The sequence below is a fragment of the Etheostoma spectabile genome, chromosome 24, assembly GCF_008692095.1.
Source record: "Etheostoma spectabile isolate EspeVRDwgs_2016 chromosome 24, UIUC_Espe_1.0, whole genome shotgun sequence".
NCBI classification, from domain to species: Eukaryota; Metazoa; Chordata; class Actinopteri; order Perciformes; family Percidae; genus Etheostoma; species Etheostoma spectabile.
In genome coordinates, this window is record NC_045756.1 from 5,662,606 (window position 1) to 5,687,143 (window position 24,538).

Genomic DNA, 24,538 nt, shown 5'->3' on the forward strand with positions numbered 1-24,538 from the left:
TCGCATCACTGAACCGTGTGAACAACACACACACAGCTTGTTTGGCGACAAACCCCCACTGATGCCTGCCGTCTAAGAACAATTGCTCCTGGAAAAAATCAGGAAGAGCCCTTGATTGTCCACGGGAAGTTCACATGATAAACTCGAAAACCTCCACTTCCACAGGAAATTCAAAACCTCAAGGGAACATGATGAGCTCTTAAATTGGAGTGACACAAGTATCTGCGTTTATCCTGTGGACGAGATGCTGTTGACTGCTTTGATGCCTTGTGCAGCATCTGTTCCTATAGCACTTAGTCTAATGTGGTTATACAAATAATACTTACATTGTCCCCTTGCCCTTATTGTATAGTCATGACAATTAGACCCCAATTTGCTAAATAAATCTAACTAATGTAGCCACTGCAGATCCAATGTTTACACCTGGGGAAAGTGGTTTCCAATCTAGGGTTTCACATACGTAGTCATCTATTGTCAATATAAGAATATTCATTATAGCAACTTTAAATGTCAGATTGATTAACAGTGTCTGAGCTGAATTTGGCTTTTTTTTTTACCTGAGCAGAAAATGAGAGAAAGACATACTCCTACACACATCAATGAGTGTAGTGCCTTCCAGAAGGGCACTAGTAACTACACACGCACCAAAATGCCAGAGTCTAAACTTATTGAATTTGAGACTCCTTGAATTTCCTCAAAATGTCATCTTTGTTTGTACATCCCCCAGAAAGAGAACCCAAAATAGCTTGTGGCATTTCACCCCGTAAGGCTTTTATGAGATTGGCTCTTGACATAATCGCATCCCTGCTTTGCCTCAGTGGATAAAGAACCGCATACTTTAATGTGCAAAGGAACAACATTTATTTTTGACCTTCTCATAGACTTATCTCACACGACAGTGATGCAAGCACTCATACTGTATCCTGTTTGCCATAAGAATCTCCACAGAGACAGAACAAATAACACCATGGTCATTAAGTTCAAATGGAAACATTAAATTAAGCACTACATATTCATATCAGATACAATGAAAACATACAGTTCAATTAATTGCCAAGGAAACAGAAATAAAGAATAGATTATTTGTCGCCATACTTTTTTTTTTTTTGTGTACCAGGTTTTGAAGCAAAACAACATTGAGAAATACAACCAAATCGTTGTATTTACACTGAGGAGCGCCTTTTTCACTGTTTAACATTATTACATAAAACAATATTGAATTATAGGCAATAGTATTGACAATATCCCCTCAGGGGTGTTGGTTGTAAGGGTCTGGACCTTTTGAGTAATTTATAATCAAAAGTTGTGTCCCCCTTTTTCTTTTTTTAAAATGTCAAGTCAATGAGTGAAAAGTTATGTGTACCCTACTGACATCATCAATGTGCAACAAGTCTGAGGACAGCCCACTGTGCATGGCTATGTCAATAAAGTGAACGGTGGTGTTAGTCAACCTTTCTGAACAACATGATGCATGAAGATTTGCAAAAATAAGACCTCACTCAGTGTAAACACGACGTGTACGCTTGAATATTTTGGGAAGACGCGCTTTGTTAAAAGCAAAGGAATGGTGCTGGAGTATAGGCACACCAGCACCAAGAAGTCTTACTGAACAGCCATGTGTTGTTGTATAGACAAGTGAGGGGAAATAAATCACACCCAAATATGCATTTTACCACTTAGCTCCAACAATAACCTGGGGCTACACCTGTAACACATCTCACACATTATGTATCACATGACATCCTAATGGCAGGACAGGTCCGGCTGCCACAAAAAAAGCAAATTAACACAATTTAACGCAAGTCAATCAGCACTTTCCCAATATGAATGCATGTTAAGTGCACCAAAATGAAAGGCTACAAAAGCATGAATAAAGTATGATCAATGTGCAAAAACAAAGTTTACATTTAAGGGAATCCTGCAATTAATATTGGCATAACTATATTTCTTCTCTGTCACTTTTTAAAAATAACTAAGCATTTATTAACTTATGTTAAGACATCTGAACAGACATCAGTAGCTACTTTGGTTCTTTTTAATGAACAAGGGAAAGATAAGGGGAGGTATGCCATGAATTTACAAAATATACAACTGTTATTCTGCTCTACTGAGCAACCATGATTGATTTAAAGTTTTTGCGTGTGTATGAAGTGTCAGTGTGTGTACTTTCAGGGAAGTGCTGTATCTGATAAGGTGGTTTAAAATAGAAAAAAATAGAAATTGATTTGTGGCTTTTTTCCTAGTTGCCATGGTACAAATGCACCCATCATGGCCCAAAGTGCTTTACAGAAGGAGTTTCTGGCTCCACTATATCCATTTGTCTTTGTTTTTCCTAGTTTTTAACTAGGAGTCCTGAACATGGCATGAGCCAGTGCCATAATTTGCTATAAGAAATGATGGTAAACAACTCAGAATCACTTTTGAGAAGCTGGATGAGATAACACTTCAGGCATCTCGTCTTTTTTTTCTTTGCATATTAAAGCTGCACTACGTAATTTTGCACTAATGGTAATGTCTCATTTGGTTGGATTGATTAAGTGATGTCATTGGGTCAATCACATGCGCTTTTTTATCTTTTTATTTTTTTATTTAATTTACCATTGAAACGGATGGGGAAACTATTTTTTTCTCTATCCAAATAGGATCGTCTTCACAAAGCTTACCCAGTGCAGCTTTAAGATAATTAAGACCAGCTCATGCCTAGTTGTTCTCGTCTGTCCGTAGTTTTCAGTTGTCAGTCTCCAGTCCCTCTAGGTGGTCAGGGATGGGTAGACCGGTGAGAATCGTCAGACACTTATTCCACACGTTGAACACGGGACACACGGGCTGGACGAAGGACACATGGAAGGTGTGCAGGTGCTGCGAGCCCACGGCGTCGTAGAAGGTCACGAAACCGGCGTCGTAGTCTAACAGGACTCCGACGCGTCGCAGGTGGGGCGAGGGCTCGATGGCCAGCTCCTTGCTGTTGTGGCGAACCACCCAGGAGTTGTTGCAGCGGCAGAGCACCCAGGAGGCCGAGTTCTTTCCGATCCACTCGTGCTTGGGGGCAGATTTGTAGGCTATGCCCACAGCGTACCTGAGGAGGGGAAGCTCCTGTTATCCTTTTGAACCTTTTACTCAAACGGGCTCTTCTGACTAGAACTGTGTGGGTCAAACAAACTCACCATGTGCTCCCTCCAATTAAAGCCTCCCAGTAGTGACGGCCACTGTCGATGTAGACATTCCCCACCACGCCGTAACTGTTCTGGCTGCAGAAACGCTCCTGGCTGTGGCCTTTCTTGGACGTGGTTTCGTCCCGCTCCACTGTCAGGTTGTCGTGGGACACCTTGAGCTTCTTGTGGGCAGATTTCGGATCCAGCTTGAACGGTTGGCCTAATGGAGGAGGAGGAGGAGGAGGAGGAGGAGGAGGAGAAATTGATTTTTGAAAAGTATTAAGATCTAAAACGGGTAACATACTTTACAGAACAGAAAATTAATTTTCAGTTATTTGATTCTCATATTTGCCAAAGGCAAAAAAAATAAGTCAAGCACTGCAAGGAAAAATAATACAAACCCATAAGCTATTTTATGTGCTTGAATATGAATTTTCACTAAATGTCAATCCAATATGGAGTGTTCATTTTCAGTTGTCCTGTGCTTACTGTTGGTCTTCAGAGTCCCCGGTTCGCTGCTCCTGCTTCCCGCTTGGTTAATGGCCTTGACAACAAAAATATACTTGGTGCCGCTCTGCAGACCGTGCACCGTGTAGTGGTTCTGCTTGATGTTAGGTACAATCATCCAGCTCTCCAATGAGTTACACAGACCTGGAAGGAGACGGGAAAGAAGGCGTGGTAAGGAGAAATGGGCACAGCTGAGAGGGAGGGGTGACTTTGTGCAATTCAATTTAAAACAATGTTCAAGTTTTTTTCTGTTTTTTTCACAAGACGCAATCTGTGGAAAACATTAAATTACAACTTTCAGCAGACACATTCAGCTGGTGTGTGTGTGTGTGTGTGTGTGTGTGTGTGTGTGTGTGTGTGTGTGTGTGTGTGTGTGTGTGTGTGTGTGTGTGTGTGTGTGTGTGTGTGTGTGTGTGTGTGTGTGTGTGTGTGTGTGTGTGTGTGTGTGTGTGTGTGTGTGTGTGTGTGTGTGTGTGTGTAAAAAGGTGAGAGGGTGTGAAAAGGCACAATATGAAACCATTCACACCTCGTATGTGTGTGTGTGTGTGATGAAGTAAAGGTGTGAAAAGAATACTTTGTTTGCAGAAGCAGTTTATCTATTCTTGGAAGCCTGATCATTATCTATATTTTTTATGGGGAGTAAAGCCTATAAGGAACAAAAAGACAACCTTTGTATATCCGCCTGAACACTTGATGCATACATGCATCCTTCAGTTCTGTAGTTTAGTAGTGTAGAAAGGTGGACTCTACAAATACCAATAAAACCACCGTACACAGAAGCAATTTCTTTATGCTAATGCATTAAACATAAACGCCCTAAAAAAGTATGAAAATGTAATAATAAATCTTAAGAGTTGTAACTATTAACTGATGGACACTACAAAATATGAGTTCATTCTAAGCCCAAGACAAATGACGATTAGAGCATTAAGCTGTAAAATGAAACCATTAAAGGAACTATTATTCATACGCTCAATTTAGTTGTAAAGTAAATACATTTAATCCAACACAATGACAGACTAACTCTTTCTTTGTCCTATCATCTTAACATTTCCCACAGGGAATCTAGTTTAGAAAGTTGTACTGAACAATTATGCATAGGCGTTAAGCATGTTTTTGTGTTTTTTTTTATATTAAATGATCAAACTAAGGCTTTAGCTTCCTGCATTGTGATTCATCTGACGTACTTAGCGGGACATTGTCTGGCACGTGTCTTGGAGACCAACAGTAACATCTGACAATTTATTGGATGTGAAAACCGAAGGTGAGAGAAATCAAAGTCATGGTTAACAGAAGTGGACAGGGACGTGAAAGGAAATGTCACTTTAGCTCAACGGCTGTCACTTCTAAACATGTTTTAAACTTGTGAGTAATAAGGAGGTAATGACAAAAGGTGTGACCTCGGGAATATGGGAAGAAAGATAAAGAACAAAGATGGAATCTGTTTGCATGCTCCATCAGTGCTACTTAACATGCACAGACCTAAGAACTCTGTACATCCCCTGAAGTCTTTTACTGAGATCGCCACACCCAGTGTGAATCCTCTGCTGCGCTATTGTCAAATCGCATTCTCCTTTCATCTGTCACAAGCTACAGTCACTTGATGTGTGACAACATCTGAGGAAAGCACTTCGGCTCCCAACTGCCTTAGAGGACCTAGCGGCCACCAGTGGAGCAGCATGAATTTATTTATTTATTCTGTCAACTTTTCAATAGGGCTTCTATTTTTTATTTTTCATGGTCAAAATATGCTGTTTCAGAGCCTTCTCCCGTAATCTAAATGGCCTTTTTTATTAACACTTCATGTTTCCCATTTTCCATCTGGGAAGGGGTTGTTATTCTCTCTGTAGCCACTGCCATATCCATCCAGTCATTTTCAGTCTGCCATTTTCATTCTGCAGTAAACTTGCAGTAGTGCTTTTGTAGTGGCAGTGTACATGTTTTTATGTTAATCATAGAAATATGCTGATTTCAGATTTATTTCTCGTTACCACTTGTCAATTGCACGCACGCTAGAGGCACTTGTCATAGTCATTTTCTGTCACTTGTTTTATGGCCGTGGAACTGGAACACTTTTAATTGCACCTACAAAACACCAAATCACCAAACCAAAATTGGAATAGGGACTAGGTTTGCTAAAAACACAAATGATGCATAACCCCAAACTGCATTAATTTTCCACACATACTCACTAGCAATGTTTGACTGTCCGGTGAAGATAGCATACTGTAGCTCATAGGAAACCACTGTGAACTCATCATCAGACGTCCAGTGGACAGAGATGGTGTCGTAGGAAGCCGTGCACAACTCTTCCCTCATAGACGGAGCACTCGGAGCTTGCAGAGGGTGAAAAAAGGAATGTCATCCAACAAGATCTAATTGTGATAATTCCAAGTGAATGTAATTGCAAAATTACATTACTTCAAAAACAAAAGTTGTTACAGCAAGCTGTAACTGTAGTCCCAATTAACCTCAAATGTGTTCATTTTTCATATCGTGTAAAGGCTTCATTACGCACAGGATTAAAGATGTTCTTTCCACTAGATTGGTGGGTTGAGCATTAAAAGCGATGCGAAAGAGAAATAATGAAATATTCAGACAAATCAGCTCACGTTAACGCATCAGAGTGAGTAAATATCACAATCCATTTTAGCAGTAACACATGTGAGTTGTTATATAACCCGAGACGCCAGATTGGCTTTCTTACACTTGTGTATTCCACATTCATGTGCTCTGTATCATCTCATAGTGGAAAAAAATCCCTTTTTCACAATATTTTTTATTTTATTTTTTTTATCCAACCATGAAGCCTTTAGTAGAAAGATAATTGACTGAGGTAAGATACAAAGGCACAGCTTAAATTGATTGTTTAGCCACTTCATATCTCTTTCTGTTTCTGTCTCTTTCACTCTCTCCCTCGCCTTCTGCCATGAGTGGCTGCACATAGTGGATTGATTCAGACTGATTCACTTAGTGAAAAGGCCCTCCAGCGAAGCCATCATGCATTGCAGAGGAATAAAAGGAGCCAGCCATTTTCACAGACCTTCAGATCCACCACACATGATGCCTTAATTTCGTCCCCAGCAAGCTCATAATTCATACGGTGACATTTTGATGGGTCCTTCCAAATGGGACATTGGAAATTCATGTTAAAAATTAATTTTGGAGTTAATAGGCTGGGGCCTGCTCCTTCAAATGTGGAAGGCCGCAAGGACTTGAAAAGACTTCAAGAAAAATGACAAAAGCAGATTTTAAAGCTGGACTAGAGTTACAATTGAAGGCTATGTTTGGTTTCATGTGTGTCACTGAGGAATTGAATTAAAGGGCTGGACTGGTTTTTGATTTTTAACCTCAAGTAAATGTCAGGTGCACATGAATTGAAATGCCGATTTTGACTTCATTAGTTCTCTGCATATAAAACAAGGGTCTGAAATCAAAACGGGAACAGCTTTGATGAAAACATGAAGGTTTACCAGTAAGGTAATCCAGGTTCTCCAGCAACTTCTTCTCTCTGGTGAAGTCCAGGGCAACAGTGTCGAAGGTGTCCGCTAGATGTATCTCGGGGATCAGCACTTGAGTTGATGCAGTTGCCATGGAAACCCTAGATATTCCCAATCAAAAAGGGACAGGTTTTCATACTTCCTATCTGCAAAGTGTTTACAGTAGAACCAATGAACAGGTATCGTTATATGCTGTTCCAAGATATATAAACAATGTATTTTAGCATGCTTATGTGTTGAAGTAACACACACACTTCTGAGCATGCACATATTGGACACCAATTCTCAATTAACAAATTAATCAGAACTCTTGAGCAGGGAGCGGAATTGGATTGAGCTAAATGTAAAGATAGATTTTCCTCTCTACTTGTCTTTGTTTGGGATATGTTAAGCACAAAAGGTTCTAAGATTCATTTATTTTTTATAAATGTGTGCACTCGTTGCCCTTTCCCTAAAGCTAGGCTTTGGTTTGCTAAGCTGTGTGGGCAATCCAACCTCTCGTTGATGCATTTGGCAGTCTGTAAAAAGCGAGCGTGATCTGTTTCCTTCAGTGTCTGATCGGCTTGCGTGATGAGGGCGGAGGACCTCTCGATGCATTGCTTGCAGTTGGAGATCTGTTGGGCAAGCTTTCGAATCCTTTGTGCCTGGAAAGGAAGGCAAAATGCAAAGAGAAATCTGAGAACAGTGCCTTTAGGCTGGATCAAAGAATCAAACCAAGAATGCATGAAAATGCCCTCAACCAGGTTAAGATGTTGCGGATCATCTGGGATGAGAACATAAAGATGGTGTTTTATTGGTACGAGGAGGTGTATGTTAAGAATTTGAATTCACTTATACACAAAACGGTCAGATCCAAGGTTGGCACATCCACATGGTCATGTTTTGAAATGGTATAAACATCATAGACGGTGAATAACAAAGGCCATGGACGTGTCCACCCTGCTTGACTTAAGGTTTCAGGGACAGGAAGCTGATGTGTGTTGGCCTCCCTACTTGAACTGCTTCTTCTTCTATAACTGTAGATAAGTAGCCCTGGTTCTCCTGTAACTGTGATGATAAATGACTCAGACATCAAGGTTGACTTTTCCTCTCTGTTGTAGAGCAAATCAAAGAATATATTGGTGGTTACCCAACTAAGCTTTGTTCTGTTTCTATTGAAACCGAAATCTGATCAAATTACATGAGTTAAGCTTGTCATGTCCCTGATAATATTTTCTTGGCGTTTTCAATGTTTCTTTTGCACGCAAATCTGGTATTTCATTTCCCCCCGTTTGCCCCTTGGTTTTATTCCTCTCCCTACAGCATGAGCGGAGATGTTAAGAGACAGATTGAGGTCAGTGGCTGGATTGAGGTCAAAGGACATTTCATCAGCAGTTTGGCTCATAAAGAACCCAAAACACTGCAACTCTCAATGGATTTGGATGGAGAGTAACAAATCCTCGTTGTGTTAAAAAATAAGGACGACTAACAGAAACTTGACCTTAGAAAGGAGCCTTTTCAGTTGTTATTGATCATGTTTGAGCACTCCACCAAAAAGCATTTTGTAGAAATCTGTTGGCCTAAAAATAAATACCTCTATCCATCTGTCTTTACTGATGCAATCCTAAAAGCGCACATTACACGGTGAAAAAAAAATCCCCAGTGGGTTCCAAGTCTCATTAGATAAAGCTTAAAAAAATCATCTGGGTTTAGAGTACAAGCCCTTGCCCCCTTCCATATGCTCTGGGATCTACTTTTGGCCAGTTGGGAGTGCTTTTCTCGTCTGTTTGGAACGTGTTGAAGGGTTTGCATTTTAGGCAGCTGAACAGTTTGCCTCCTGATCACAATATAAGGTCAAGTGGCTGTAACCAAGTATTGCATTTGACACACAAATGGGGTACGATGGCAGCTTGAAGTGTTTTTCACTGCACGTGTTTGAAACAGTGATGAAAAATGTGACGACATGAGCAGTCTGTTGCAATCTAAACCTTTTAACAGTGAATGCCTGTCATCTAGATAGTAATCTGTGCCACATATTGCACATTATAGTGTGCGTGTGTGCGTGCGTGCACAGGAATAAGGGAGTTAGATTTGTTTTTATTTTCATGCATATGGAATCTGCAATATTAGATCTGCAGATTTGCCCCTTGATGACAATAGTTGAGAAAATATAGTTTATAATGAAACTAGATAGCGTTAAGCATTAGTAAAGTACATTACGCTGTTTGTGGTGGAACAAAATGACAAGTACTTTCATGGGAAGCTTTAAAATGGGCTACGTATTTCACATTTATTCACTTCTTGCCAGTGAGAGGATCGGAAGTGAAAGATGGCTATATAAAACGGCAAAATAAAATGAATGGTGTCTGCTGTCCCACTCCTCGCCCCCGTTTAGTGTTCACCTCACCTTCCCCTCCTTGATCTTGTTGCCAATGATCTGCCGCCTCTGCTGAATAATGTCAATCAGGATATCACACTCCTCCAGGAGCTTGCCCTCCTGACGGGACGCATTCACCTGAGAAGCAATTCACACAGAGCATTAGATAAACAAAGGGATTGATGGATGCTGGTTATATAAAGGGGTTATAAGTTTAGTGGCTCCGCATCATGTTGGCCTAGGGACAGGGTGTCATTTTCATCCATCAGCCGGCCCTTCTGTCTTGAAGCAAACACTTGAGGAAGATGAGGCTCATTCCGCCATTTTGCCTCCCGCTGGCTTGAGTGCTGAGTGACAGGTAAAATAAGCAGGAAGCTCTGTGGCTGTTACAGAGTAATATGCTGAAGAACCTGGCTGTGTCTGACATCACAACCTATAATATCCTAAAAAAACGTCCAAAGACAGAATTAATTGTGTTGCTTAGGCAAAAATGACCGTTGGGAGACAAAAAGCCAGTGATTGATACAGTATGTGTCTATAATCTCAGATTTACTGAGTGCCCATTGTATAGGGAGTATACACACACTTGTGAAGGTAGAAACTAGCCACCCTATGTATATAGATAAAGGTCAGTGCTGCCTTTACTTTATATAAAAGCATATTTAGTTTTTTGACAGTGGGTTTGAACATCTGCTCGGCCCAAATCGACAAACTGATGGTTAAATTTATAATGATGATGATGTATACTTGATTAATGTTGGGAAAATTACAATGTTTTCACCATGGAGATATGTCTGAGTTAGAGGGCTGCCCATAGCAGAGGCAATCCGAGCAGTTGGGGGTTCGGTGCCTTGCTCAAGAGCACCTTGCCAGTGCTCAGGTTGTGAACTTGCACCTCTCCAGCTACCAGTTCACCACCATACTTTGGTCCTTATGGGGACCCAACTCCCCTATTGACTGAGCTACTGCTACCTAGACTTGGTAAGCCCCGCCCATTCTGCCAGCGATTTGATTTCGCCCTGCAGCTCGGTCTGGAAACTTTCACATTTAATTCTCCTTCTTCAGTTCACAATTTTGCCAGTTGGTCACACCTCTTGTGCAGAGAAAATACAGTGCTGACTCCCCAGACCAACGCTCAATCTGAAATCTGTTGAGCTTGGCTCGGTCTGGTGATAGCCAGACTAACTGCCACCCTTAAAATGTATTCAGTTAAGTGGGAAGGTGTTTGGTAAAGTACAGTGTTGCTTACATTCAGCGTGTTGTGCCATTGGGGTCTTTAGAAGAAAAATCCAGCTGCATTGTCTGACGTGCTTGATTCACTTGGAATCTTTACAGTCCAAGCAGACTATAACGGTTGTTCTAACTCCAATTATAAGACTGCAGGTCCTGACATAATGTGTGATTTCACATTGTGGTCATTTCCTAGCGCTTTCAGCACCTTGTAAAGTGCTGTCTTGCCGCGGCCAAGCAATGGCGCAGGGAGCAATGAAAGGGAAGCTGGCTATTAGAGGGTTGCCAAGCCAAGAAGTTGTCCATACACTTTCTATAACACACACGCGCATGTTGACAGGTGTTTTGATAATGACATCATGGGGAGTCATTTGCCTTTCCTCCACAGAGCCAAACCAGGCTGGAAAGGGCTTCCTCAATATCCTCAACGTGGCCTCGTAAACTGCATTTATGTGCTGTTTCCTGGGCATGTGTTGCCAACAAAAACAATTTGCCACCTGGATTACATCTCAGTGCCTTTCTAGAGTATCTGAGACATGCTAAACTGAATGCCTTCACTCTGCTTATAGAGCAACATCGGTGCATCTGCCTTTTCAACGCTAATTGGTTTCTTCGACATGCGAAGCTTAAGATGTAAAACTGCTTACGCTGTAAAAAGCTTGTGTATATATGTTATCTCTTTTGCTATTTTTTACACCAATTAATGGTGTAATGTAGTTTCAGGGATAAAAGCTTCTCTGAATATAGAAGTCAGCGCTTTTGGTCTCCAGCAGATTTTTTAACCACAATTGGGTCACAAATAGTTTCCAGCAACTGAAAATGACAATAAAACCAAAATAGGACTAAGTGTTCTTGGCTGATTGACTTTCTCTGACATTTTATGTCTTTAAGTCTCAAGAAACTCAATGTGAATAAAGATGACGTCCTCCAATATTGCTCATCTGACTGGAACAACTGCCCACAAGGCTGCATGAACACACACACACGAACACACACACGAACACACACACACACACACACACACACACACACACACACACACACACACACACTGTAGTCACTCCATCTACAAATGCAAGCATTCCAGTAAGAAAAGTTATTTTTAAAATTCAAAGGAAGATATTTGGTAGTGTAAAACATTGTAATAGTCAAGCTGCTGGTAAAGGTCAACATGGTCAAATTGTGATGAACTGCCACGTGTGTGTAAACACACACAGAGTTTTTGACCAGAGTACATAATGTGTCATGTAAAGATGTGGAGCATCTAATGAGTGTGGGCAGAGCCCTCTGAAGCATACGAGCAGTATGACAGATTGCACCCTGGCAGGCACATTAAGTGATTCATTAGCCACAGAAACCCACACGCAGATATGAATGACTCGGTCCTCCTCGAGGATATCCAAACTTTTGGACAGACAGACAGACCAAACTTTCTGCTAGGGAGATGACTTTAAAGTTTACATGCCTAAATATAATCCACAACATGATGCCTGTTTGTGCAGCGTTAAGCCAAAGACCGAAGCATTTGTTGTTTTTTGATACAGTAAGCAAGTTTGTGATCATCCTTTTTTAGAAGACCATCCATGCCTTATTCAATTAAAAATGTCTTTTCCAAGTATGCATGAACAGTTTGAGAGAATCTCAGCAGTCAGAAGCCTTGGCAGGAGATGAATCCGATGTGAAATATTTAGAAAGCCGCCTGTGCAATGCTTTTTCATCCCTCTCATGGGCAGCTGCATGTCAAAGAGCTTCAAGTACTGTGTTTATGCATTTGTTTTAGCTCATGATCACCAAGTTCCATCCTGTACTTGTGCAAAATGATTTTTCTCACCCAAAACAGCTGTGAAACCCTACTGTATGTGTATTTGTGACCATAATGCACTGGGTGAGGAAAACGGATCAACCTTTTTATTTTTTCCGGTCCTTTAGTTTATTTAAAATGCCTGCATCGTCAAAAGGATTCAAGCTTAACAGAAAGAAAAAAATGCGTGATGGTGACACACAAATATAGTTACAAAATACCTTACAAAAGAAGAAAAAAATCTCTTCAATAAATCCCAATCCTCTTTCCATGGCGTTTCTAAAGGCCTTGTCAGGCAGAGAGGCTGTTTGCCATTATTCCTCAACAGCGATGTCACTGCCTTTTAACCCTGTGGCGTTGCTTTATTTAAAGCTTCTTAGTGGGCCAGTGTAACATGAACAGATTGGCTAACAACAGAATTGTCTTCAGTAAAGCTTACTACCCACAGACATCCACAAACTTTGTCATCCTCGTAGTAAACCTAAAAGAAAAAAACCCTGACATGTAACATTTAGAGGTGTTCGTTCATGCCACACATTGTTTTTAAAGATGGAATATGTTATGCTTAAGCCTTGTCAGCTGATGCTTAAGTCCATATTTTCACACCTCATAATAGAGAACATAATACCAGATATAATTTAAACACTGCACCGTCTTTTGAAATCATTCTTTTCTGAGAATTAGCTTTGTGCAGACAATTCATTCCATCTGGGCAGCTTAGGTTCACCTTTGTGTTCACATCAGAAGTTTGACCAGGGCTGCAAGAGCATTTCATTATTTGATAAGCGTTTAGTCTATAAAAGTTCAGAAAGTTCAAGTTCCCAGAGCTCATGATGCCAAATTAAAATAATTGTATTGTCTGACTAACACTCCAGTCCCAAAGAAAGCACATTTTCAAGTGAAAACAAATGCACAATTTTTCTGCCGAAGGACTGATGGATTAATCGACAAATCCCTTCAGCTCTAAAGTACATTTTCAGATTGCATAACCATTTTTTTACATCTTTTTTTATACTGTTTTAGTTTAACTGCTAACATTAGCTACATGCTAAGCTGAAGGATGTTGGTCTCCATTTTAAGTCGTGAAACAGGTAACATGGGAGATGGGTCAGTGGCTGAATCACTGCATAATAAACATGAAAATATAAATTGTAGTTACATCTGTGTATATGTACATTACTTGCAATAATATTAGGAAAAAAATATAAAACACAACTTTAATGCCCAAGCAGATCAACAGTGCATATTCTATTATAAATGTCCTATTGACTGGTTGGTGTTGACTGTAGAGGACCACTGGGACTCACCTCTACATGTTGACAAGTCTGGATCAGTTTCCCCATAAGAGACTCCAGCTCGTTGTTCCTCTTGATCAAATTACTCAGGTTGGAGTCCAGGGCTTGCTGTAGCAAACAAATCAAAAGAACAACAGAGTGAGAAACTAAAAAAGAAATGGTTGGGACATAAAGGCAAAGAAACGGACGTGGAGGGCAGAGCCGTAAAGCAAAGGATGAAAATGTATCAGACTGTTCTTGCTTAAGAGTCTCTGCTCACAAGAACCAAAGAAGCTGTAAGACAACCCCAGGAACTATATCACAAAACAAAGTTTTAGAGCAAGTGGAAAACTGCAACAATTTAGAGATTTTAAGCAGAAATGTGCAAGCATGATTCCTCAGCGCAAGAGCAGCAAAGAAGCAATGTTTTCCCTCAACTCTTCCTCCTCACGAGCATCCTCAGGAGTTGCACAGTTTCCTCCTTCTTTCTGAAGAGGTGCGCTTAGTGTCCACGTACCTCAGAGCACGGGTGATGCCCCTCATCCCTGTAATGCCTCCTCATCCTGCCCGGTCCGAGCCTCCGACAGAGGAGCCTACTCTAGGAGATGTGACTAGGAAAGCCACTCCACTGAGCTCCAAGCCATGCGCAGACCCAGCCAAGCGACAAATTAGGCATGAAAAGCTTTCCTTATGAGAGCACGCAGCAGCGCTCCCGGCTAACGAACCGGCAAACAGGTGACAGTTCGTCTACCCTGTCCCCTAACGCTCCTCCCTTGCTTTTTTTTTTTTTTCTAACCCTCCCCTTTTTTCACTTTTGCTGCTTTTCATCTGCCGGGGCACAGTCTGCCTCCTTTGCTTCCGAGACCTTCATATTATTGCCAAACTAAGCATGCCTAAGCCGCTCTGATGCCACGTCTCCACTGTCCTGTTTTCCAGAAGAATCTAGGACTCAGACTCAGTGAATGCTGAGATTTCCTGCATGTCTTGAAAATGGGGTCAAGAGGCATTGGCGCAGCAAGGCCGAAACAGCAAATGCCACCAACAGCTTTGGTGGGAAAGCACAGGCTTCCAAAATCTTACATTAGAGAATTGCTTCTGTTAAAACAAAATTGCTAATTGCTCAACGTTAAAAGAAGAAAACCAACTAGCTAGACAAGCTACATTACAATTCACTTAACCACCTTTTAGCAGCAGTGTAAACACAGCCAAGTTCTGACATTTATGTTGAAAATTAAAAAGGAGTTAACCCGGGGGGAACAGTGTATAAGCGTGTGTGTGTGTGTGTGTGTGTGTGTGTGTGTGTGTGTGTGTGTGTGTGTGTGTGTGTGTGTGTGTGTGTGTGTGTGTGTGTGTGTGTGTGTGTGTGTGTGTGTGTGTGTGTGTGTGTGTGTGTGTGTGTGTGTGTGTGTGTGTGTGTGTTTTTTTTTAGTGGCACTGGGGGCTTAATGGCTGACCTTAATACGGCGATGACACACAAAAGCAGCATAAAGGTTGCCTCTGAGATGAATAGGATGCTTCTTGTCGCCATTATCATCCATAGATAAAAATAACCTAAACCTCTTTTAGGATGATGACAGGAATCAAAACAAGTCAGCAGCTGCGTTACATGCAAGTTGGTGTATGCAGCAGCATGCATGCACGAATGCAAAAAGGCAATGTATATCATTGTATACAAGCATTGAATGTAAACTGTGCTTCTCCACATGCACACACACAAACAAACACACACATTGTTCAGTAGATGAAATACACAGTAGCATGTACCCAAGAGATTAAACAACTCTGTGTGTCTGTACATTTTATACACTTTGTAAATGTGGTCAGAATTGGACATGAAGGGGTTAAACCAAATCCACATCTCTTGGAGCGGAACTTCCCGTCATAGGTTGATCACATGGCAATCACCTTGCTTGTTCATTTTTTTTCTCTCTCTCTCTCTCTCTCTGCCTATCCTCCTCTTCAGCTGCCAGTCCGAGCCAGATTTGTACCCCAAACACTGTCTGTCTAGTGCTGAACCAACTAGGCTAAGCTGTGCTGATTTGATGAGTTTGTTAGATATACATTAAGTCAGTGGCTTTGGATTAATTTAGTGTTGAGCTGCATGGATGCACAATATTTTCACACAATTAAAAACAAGTAGCTCAAAGTGACACTTAAGAACAGTAGTGAAGTACATGTTTAGTTTTGGCCTCCCAGTCGTCCATTCCTTCCTGATAATGGACACCTTGTCTGGCTGTTGATGTAGCAAGTAGTCAGGTTAGAAACACACAAGGTGAGTCTGAGATGATGTTGGTAAGACGGGATATTCATTGTTAACCCCAAGTACGGCCGATAAGGCAAAATAGTGTTAAAAAAATAAATGGAATTAGGGAAAAGTAAATCAGAACACTATCACCAAAATTTAAAGACGTTGACGTGAGAGTCATAAAGATCACAATATCAAAAAACATACACTGTTTCCAAATGACCTCAAGACAGGTCATTTCTGAGAGCATCCTACAGACTAACATCCTACTCCCTCAGTTTTCCTCATGCTCTCTCCCAGAACAAATTCAACTGCCTACCTAATATAGCCCTGAAAATTGGATCATACCAATGCTAAACAGCAGGGGTGGCTAAGGTGAGTAGACAGTTCAAAAGGCTACATACAGCCAAAATGAATCCATTATACTAGACATTTACACATTATACATATGATTCACATTAACAATGGGGAAGGGCTGTTAACAGGTGATTTTAATCTTGTGATCATTAACATAAAATATGAACTCACTAAAACAGGCATAAATCCAGGTCAGTCTTCGAGGGCTAAAATAGGTAGCGTATTGCTACGGTGATGGCAGCCATGCGCTCCGTCACACTGGCATTATCCGATGCTTGCATGCAACGTTGCAATACAAAGAATGATCCCAGTCACTTTCACACAGTGAGGCACACACATTAAGCCTCAGGATCCAAACGTCAGATCCATGCATTCCTAATTAGAGTTGCAAAACACGTCACCGTGTGGATTAGTGATCGACGTCATTAAAGGCAAGGCATGGTGGGCTACTCCATCTGTAAGCAATAAATTTTTGTGTATACGTTTAAGATTTTTTTACTTTTCTTTTTTGGCGCATAGGAGTATTTCTAAAATGTAACTAAACACCAGCTATAAATCTTGTTTTTAGTGACCTCCAGTGGTCCCCTCACTCTGCTGCAGTGGTGTGCTCCGGGTTGTGTCATCATGCTGTGACATCCCGCTTGTTTGGGGTTACCTTTCAATGAAACGTGTACATAAAAAGGTATTTCTCACAGATATGGTAGCCTGTCATGTCTTGTCTTTTAAAAGAATAAATCCTAATGAGAATTGATGTGGTTAGTCTCTAATCCACACAGTGATGTTTATGGTTACTTGGAGGCAGACACAACTCTCCTGTGACTCCACTGTAGGAGATGAGAAGAATAGTGAAATGGCTGGAACTGTAAATGTCTAAAAATAGTATTTTATTTATTGAGTGTGGTCAGATGACAGAGGTAGCGCCAGTCTTGTTTTTCAAAGGAAAGCTGGTTTCCTCCACAGCATCTGCTCCTAATCAGTGGGAAGCTGCTCTGCTGCAGCACACTCAGAAGAAGCAGCTCTGAGAGGATCTATCACCCCACAAATAATCCACTCTTTTGAAACAGAGGCAAAGTTTCCATCACCTAATGTCTCCCTGTTGGTTGAAAAACAAAAGTTGTGTGGCTCTTGATGTTTTCTACCATTGTCATTAGGTGCACTGTTCATGTGTGCAAGAGCAACTGTGGGTGCAGGCTACGAGTGAGCTAAATCACCCTAAAATGCTGCTGATGAGCTAAGACTGTTAGGGGATCACACACACCCACCACCACACACACAACACCACACCACCAACACACGCGCGCACGCACTACTGTAGACGGAGACAGGTAGACAGGTGAACTGAAAACTTCAGAGGAGCAACATCGTTATGAGATTTACTGTGACACTGAGCAGGATTTCGTTCTCAGGAATACTGCTGTGTGTGTGGGTGTGTGTGTGTGTGTGTGTGTGTGTGTGTGTGTGTGTGTGTGTGTGTGTGGTCAAACAAATGAAGACAGAACAAAGGTAGACCGTTAAACAGCAAGACAGTAATTAAAGAGGAAGTGGGCAGAGGAAAGACGGACCAGCATTCATCATGTATTTATCTACTGTCGTTCTTTACATTGTCCACCTATCTCTACACACTTTCACACAGTTTATCATCAATATGTTTTTATTGCATAGGGTGTTCTGTATTTAATAGAGGGCACTGTTTGTTTAACGTGTGTGTGTGTGTGTGTGTGTGTGTGTGTGTCAGTGTCATAGTCCGAGAGAAATGGATGACTCGAGCAGAAAAAATACCAGACTCAAAAGCAAAGCACAACAGAGGAAAAACAAAGACTAGAAGGTGCATTGTGCTGGGTGAAACAAGGAAAGGAGGGGGGGTGGGGGGTTGGTTATCCTGTTTGACTGTGGAAAAGGAAAACACGGTGCAGAAAGTTGACAGTGAGGGCTGCACTGTAATTGGCTCGAAAAATCGCTTTAATTGAAGAGAACCAGACTTTATGTTGACAGGCTTCCGTTACAGAACTGGGGGTTAAAATGGTGGCTCTCTAACAAAACTGGGACAAATTTCACGATCCTAAACGTTACACTATGAGTAGTGATGCTTCAATTCAACGCATGAGAGAGAGTTAAGACAATGTACCACATACATATATTTGCAACTTCCTTTTACTTTCTGTAATGCCGTGTAATTACTAATGAGGGCAAACATCTGAGTCTTTTACTCCCCTTGTTGACATCCTAAAGAGGCTCTTCTTTCATTTTTCCTGGTTAAGTAATATTTTACCAGTGATGGATGTTCTCCTAACTTCAGGCAGGAAAAGGCTGTGTTATGCAGTTGCATTAGCAAGAGCTGTTGAAATGGGACAGGCCTTGACAATCTGTTACAACATTGTGGTAACATGCCAATGTTGTATTTACAGCTAGTTTCTGTCGCCCCCAGGCCGTCACAAAATCAGCCAGCAAGTTTAAGGGCCCATAGCTTTAATTTCTAGTCATTTTATTTTTCAATTGTCATTAAATGATCAAGGCATTACGCTTTTATTTTAAACAGTAAAACCTGAAAAGCTAATCTTCACCGGCCCCTCTGATTGAAAGTTGCAAGTCTGTTGCACCTCTATCCACAGCCAATGGGTGTGATGTTACAATGTACCCACTAACACCCTGAAGTACACTTCCACATCACTGCAGCAAGGTGAGAAGTTACACCACTCAAGATGTTTAGCTAACCTTTAAGATTTACTTGGAGGGAAGTTTGGCGTTTGAATTTAGGTCCAACTTGTCCACATAATGGCAGATTATGAAAGGAAGTAAGCAAGGGAACAAGAATATTCGTGATATAAAGGATGAATGATTCAGCTGGAGGACATAAAGGTAGATATTTAGCTTATCAGCAAGGCTGTGAATCAAATGGTTTGCGTCTCTTCATTTTTTATTGTGTATGTTGGCACTTTGACAACCCAAAGTATGTTGTTTCAACACTGAAGGGCAAAGGATTAAACCAAATGGATATATATATATATATATATATATATATATATATAAACACAACACACCTATGACTTGAAACTAAAGCGTGCACACACACACACACACACACACACACACACACACACACACACACACACACACACACACACACACACACACACACACACAGAGCAGTGCCCATCTTTTATCCTCAAGGTTCTTTCTCCTCAGACCCAGAGCCAAGGACTTTAAAAGCTATTTCCAGCCGCCTTCTCCGTCAATTTCCTGTGACGGGGGTAATTTTATCTCCGAAAACGGATGGGTGTTCCCACAATAACCTCTGAGGCTTTTATCAGACACACCACCACTGCCACTGAAAAAAGGAAACCATTCCAATCATCTGATATTCTTTTTATTTATTTATTTTACCCCCCTGTACCGAGTGGGGGATATCTCAGATTCCAGCATATCAGTGCAAGAAGAGATGAGCATGAAATGGTCCGGAAAATATGACCGAAACAGTTTTGACTTGTCAGATTCCAAAATAAAAGAAAACCATATGTGAGTAAAAGAGGGAGGGGGAAAGTACTGTTGTAACATCTTACGTATTTCAAGTTTGGGTTACCTGATGGAGGCTTTCATGCCTGTTCTGTGCCTAGTCTTTTACAAAGTTTTCTGTCTTTTATGAATTAAAAATCAAATGCTCTACAGCATGAATATTGCATGGCGGTTTGGTTGTTTCCTGTGGTAATTAGCTTCGATCGAGACCTGAATTTATTTCCTACAGTTCCCTCTTTCTCTTTCTTGTTCAGAACTCTATTTGTCACAAAACTTTTTAAAAGCTTTGACTCATCAAAGTCCGCAAAAATTCGGCAAAGCCACTAAAAATATGAGAGTAACCAATTATTCCAATTAAGCTGACCTATTTTTCTGAACGTCTAAAAAGATTAAATTTAACTTGTGTTACATAATCATAATTGAAGATGTGATTACTGTTACTATCAAGGTTCCGAAAAAATAAACCTATACTGAAACAAATTAAGGTTAAGTGAACTGACATGTTCAGAACTGAGTTTTTAACTTTGAAACATAATTTAGCCTGAGAGATAATTTATGCCTCACTGTTGTTGTAGAAAAACAAAAAAGGGAAAAAATGGTGATGCATTTTCTTTTTATATAACACGTTGCATGTGTATCCTTGTCTTTTGATTCATTTGATTTTATTAGGATCCCCATTAGCTGATGCCGAACATTTTCCTGGGGTCCGCATAAAACATTACAACAGATAAGACGTTTTTGGACCAAACCGCCACATGATGTAAAAATAAGAGTTAACTAGCATTATTCTTTCTTGCAAACATAACTATACATATTCCTCTACATATACTCTTAAAAAATATTACACCAAATGCATGAGCACTGAATAAAGGAAAGTTGTATCTTACGTCTTTTGTATACATGTAAATATTCCTATGTATTACCGAAATATACTGTCACGTCAAGTGCCAACTGGCTGCCGTGAGGCTTTTGAGAACCAACAGATGTTCAAATCGCCTCTTCTGCTAGAAAAGGCACATTTTTTCTTTTCTGTGAGTGAGAAAAGAGCTGCTGCTCGTCTCTACCTCCAGATTATCAGTTTATTGTAAGGGTAGAAGGCAAATAGGGAGGTCAAATGGAGAGCATTTGGTTTTACTTAGGTTTTTTTTCTTCTTTTTTTGGGAGTAAAGCAAACTTGACCCGACTAGCTGGGGCTCCTGTTTCTGGCGAGCTACAGTGGCTTTAACTTGATCCATCTCTCATTCATTAGCTGTCTGTTAGGCTGTCTAATTGCTCATTTCTAATTGTTTTTATGTGTTAAGAGGATAATAAACTCGCTCATATTTTTAGCTGTTAACCCCAAATTGTTGTTTCAAAGCACCAACAGGGATGACTGTGTCCTCCAGCAATTAATTTCAATTTAGTGTGAGAGTGACTCACACGTGAACCCTCTCATGCAACCTTTAATGCTGAGATTAATTCTACTTAAAGTATTTTGTCAGGGTCGGGAATACACATGTACTGCAAGTATAGTACACACGGCAGGGATTCCCAGTATGTCACATCATGCATCTGTCCTTTTTGTGTTGGGTAATTAGCCCGTAGGATAACTGCTGGGTGCGCTCACCTGTGCTACGTTACATTCTCTCGGAAGAATAGAGGGAGCGTGATAATTAGATGATGCACTGACCCCGTAGTTTTGCTGCTAATTATTCATCTCTGCCTAAATTGGCTACACGCAAGATGAGAAGGTACACTGTTATGACATAAAGCCCATCATTGGAGGTTTAAGGCTTGAAAGATGGGTGACCAACCAGCAGAGGGCCTATAATAACAAACCAATGTGTGGGATGTTTTTCTGCTGATTTCTTTTCCTTGAGGAGGATGATGCTAAAAGTGCAGATGCTAAAAATAGATGGTTTCAATCACAGATTTTGGTTATTTTTTGTTCTTTACTGTTCTTCAGTAGGTCTTGGATGTTAAAAAAGCACATTTTACTACTCAGTGACATATTATACACTGTGACAAAGCTGCTATTTTCATATTGAGCACTAATGATTCAGTAATCAGTACCTTATTTTCTGTAGGTCCTGCGGCATGGAATTGTTTATAACATTGCGATTCAATTTTCCTCCATTATATTGCGGCAGTCATGCCCCCTCTCTGAGGACGTATTACAAAGTACTTCACACTTGAACATGTGTTTTTCACAAGAGTCAGACCACGGCATTTCATTTAAAGACGCTTGGCAAGGCTGAGTAAACACTGTCGGAGTGAGCGTGCACGAGTATTTTGCTGAAAACGTTTTGCTTTTGAAAGGCTAGATGTGTTTTATTGCTCATTGTTCTGCGCAAAAATCTACAATTTGTGGGATACTCAGAATGGTTCAAAATGTTTTAGCTGAGGGAAAGTTCTGACTTTGTTCTCACCCAAATGGTCAAATTTGACCCAATTAAACTGCAACTGGTTAGGGTTACATAACTGGCATAAAGATATGAGTGTACGTACAACTAACCAATTTACAAAAGCTCCCTGGTAGATTTTTTGCATTGAATTTAAAATTCTGCAGATTGCCTGAGCTTGAAGAACGACTCCCTCAATGTTGTACATCAAGGTCCGTTTACTAGCAATGGGGAGTTGTACACAGCCTGGGAAAACAGCTGACAATTGCCCAAAGTCCCCAAACGTGATGGAAGTGCAAAATAAATCTGTGGATTAACCCTTTTGAGGAAAAGCGTTTTAATCATTCAAGGGCAGACTATTAGAGGAGCAGCATTCTGTAGACATTCCGAGTACTATTTCCTTCTACATAAGCTCTGATGTAACACACAGACACACAAACACACAGGGCCATTACCAGAACACTCTAATAGCCATGCTCAATTAAGCACACCTACACCCGGCAGGCAATTGGCGCTCATTAACCTGCAACCTCATTGAAGACATCATGCCTCGTCACTAATGACACTTCCCATATTCACTGCGTGTGCATGCCTCTGAATACCCTCCTGGCACACCGGCATGCTGTAGTGATTATGCTAATTGGTTAATTATTCTGCAGAGATAATAGGTCGGCATGAAATGATTAAATCTCACTTGATAATCGAGTTAGATACCTGGGTAAGGATAATAGGAAATTTCATACTGCAGAGCAGCATAAAATTAAAACTTGAAGTTCATTATTTGTGTTAGATAAAGAATGGGGACCTTGATATTAAAGGCCACAGTTTAATTAGATTGCTCCAAAAAAATCTATTTTTTTTAACCTGAAAGCAATCTACAAGAAATTAAATTGTAATTCTTTGTATCAACTTCTGTGCTTACCTTGAGTTTTTCGTAGCGGTCGCTCAGTGCTGCCACCTGGTGGTCTCTGTGCCTTCCGACCAGTTTGCACAGTGAGCAGATCAGCTGGTCATCAGTGACACAGTACATGTTCACCTTCTCCTCGTCGTGCTCCAGACACTGGAGCCCCCTGAGGTGGGAGTCTGGCATGGGCTCGATGAGCCGGTGGCCGGTGAACGGCTTCTTGTTTGGGTGCGTCGCTCGGAGGCACTCCTCGCAGTACGACACCTCGCACGTCACACACGTCTTCACCGCATCCTGTGGCGGGTCCTGCTCACAGAACTGACACTGGACCGGTTCAGGAGGCGTGCCTGGGCTGGACATGGCGGCGCTGACTGGGACCAGCGCCAACCGGTTGCTCCCTTCCTCGCCGGGAGAGTTGGGCCCGCTGTGGGGTGCAGGCAGCGGTAGAGGGACCCCAGCTGACGACGAGGCCCGCTGAACTCTATCAATAATGTTCTGCAAGGTCACGTTTCTCTTAAGTCCTTCGAGTCCACGCTCCGGACTCAGGGAAATGACATATCTACAAGTGGGGCACTGGAAGGCGCCGATGCTCTGAACAGATTCGTTGGTGGCACAGTGGGAGATGAGGATGCGATGGGCGCAGCCGAAGCACAGGCTGTGAGCGCAGGGGAGCAGCAGCGGGTCTTCAAAGAGCTCCAGGCAAATTGGGCAGGTCAGCTCTGACTCCAGAGTGTCCATCCTGCTCAGAGGAGGCCAGGCGGGACCAGGCGCAGTGTCAGCGAAATCCAGAAGAGCCGCTCAGCTGTCTGCAGGCCAGAGACAGTGAGATTGAGAGAGTGGGGGGAAAAAGGGAGAAGAAAGCACAGGGATTTGTGATTAAATGGTGTGAAACGGCTTACTTCTCACTGCTTTCTTAGGAGAACTTGTATCTCAATGGAGCAGACCCCTGAGTGGACTTAAAGAATGGTCTGGTAAATGCTGGATTTTCTAAGTCCTGTGAGGGACGATTTATAGTAACGACTAGACAAGCGTTAGTTGGAGATCTTTAAAACAATGCAATGCAATAATTAAGTATACATTTTAACAGAAAGAAACCAGAAATAAACTGAAGACTCACACAATCCATAGTATGGAACTTGACATAAGCAATGTCAGCAAATCCAACAAAGATGCAGGAGTTAAAGGTCCCATGACAGGGTGCTTTTTGGATGCTTTTATATAGACCTTATGGTCTCCTAATACTGTACCTGAAGTAGTAATGACCAAATGAAGCTTCGTGAACCAGTGTCTTTATTTTCTGAGCCCACTAGATGGCGCTCTT

The 24,538-nt window shown here is 41.3% G+C and overlaps 1 protein-coding gene across 2 annotated transcripts in view; it reads right to left on the bottom strand.

The window, feature by feature from the left end:
• Nucleotides 1-1,317: 1,317 nt before the first annotated feature.
• The window catches only part of LOC116673994 (E3 ubiquitin-protein ligase Midline-1), a 51,776-nt gene continuing 28,555 nt past the window's right edge, over nt 1,318-24,538 (bottom strand). For both annotated transcript variants that reach the window (XM_032506454.1, XM_032506453.1), the window contains exons 2-10: nt 23,236-24,023; nt 13,854-13,949; nt 9,546-9,653; nt 7,655-7,803; nt 7,133-7,260; nt 5,852-5,995; nt 3,642-3,803; nt 3,165-3,372; nt 1,318-3,076 (exon numbers count right to left, since the gene is read on the bottom strand). In XM_032506454.1, the coding sequence (XP_032362345.1) occupies nt 2,728-3,076; nt 3,165-3,372; nt 3,642-3,803; nt 5,852-5,995; nt 7,133-7,260; nt 7,655-7,803; nt 9,546-9,653; nt 13,854-13,949; nt 23,236-23,955 (2,064 nt within the window). In that variant the 5' untranslated portion in view covers nt 23,956-24,023 and the 3' untranslated portion in view covers nt 1,318-2,727. The remainder of the gene's footprint in view (nt 3,077-3,164; nt 3,373-3,641; nt 3,804-5,851; nt 5,996-7,132; nt 7,261-7,654; nt 7,804-9,545; nt 9,654-13,853; nt 13,950-23,235; nt 24,024-24,538) is intronic.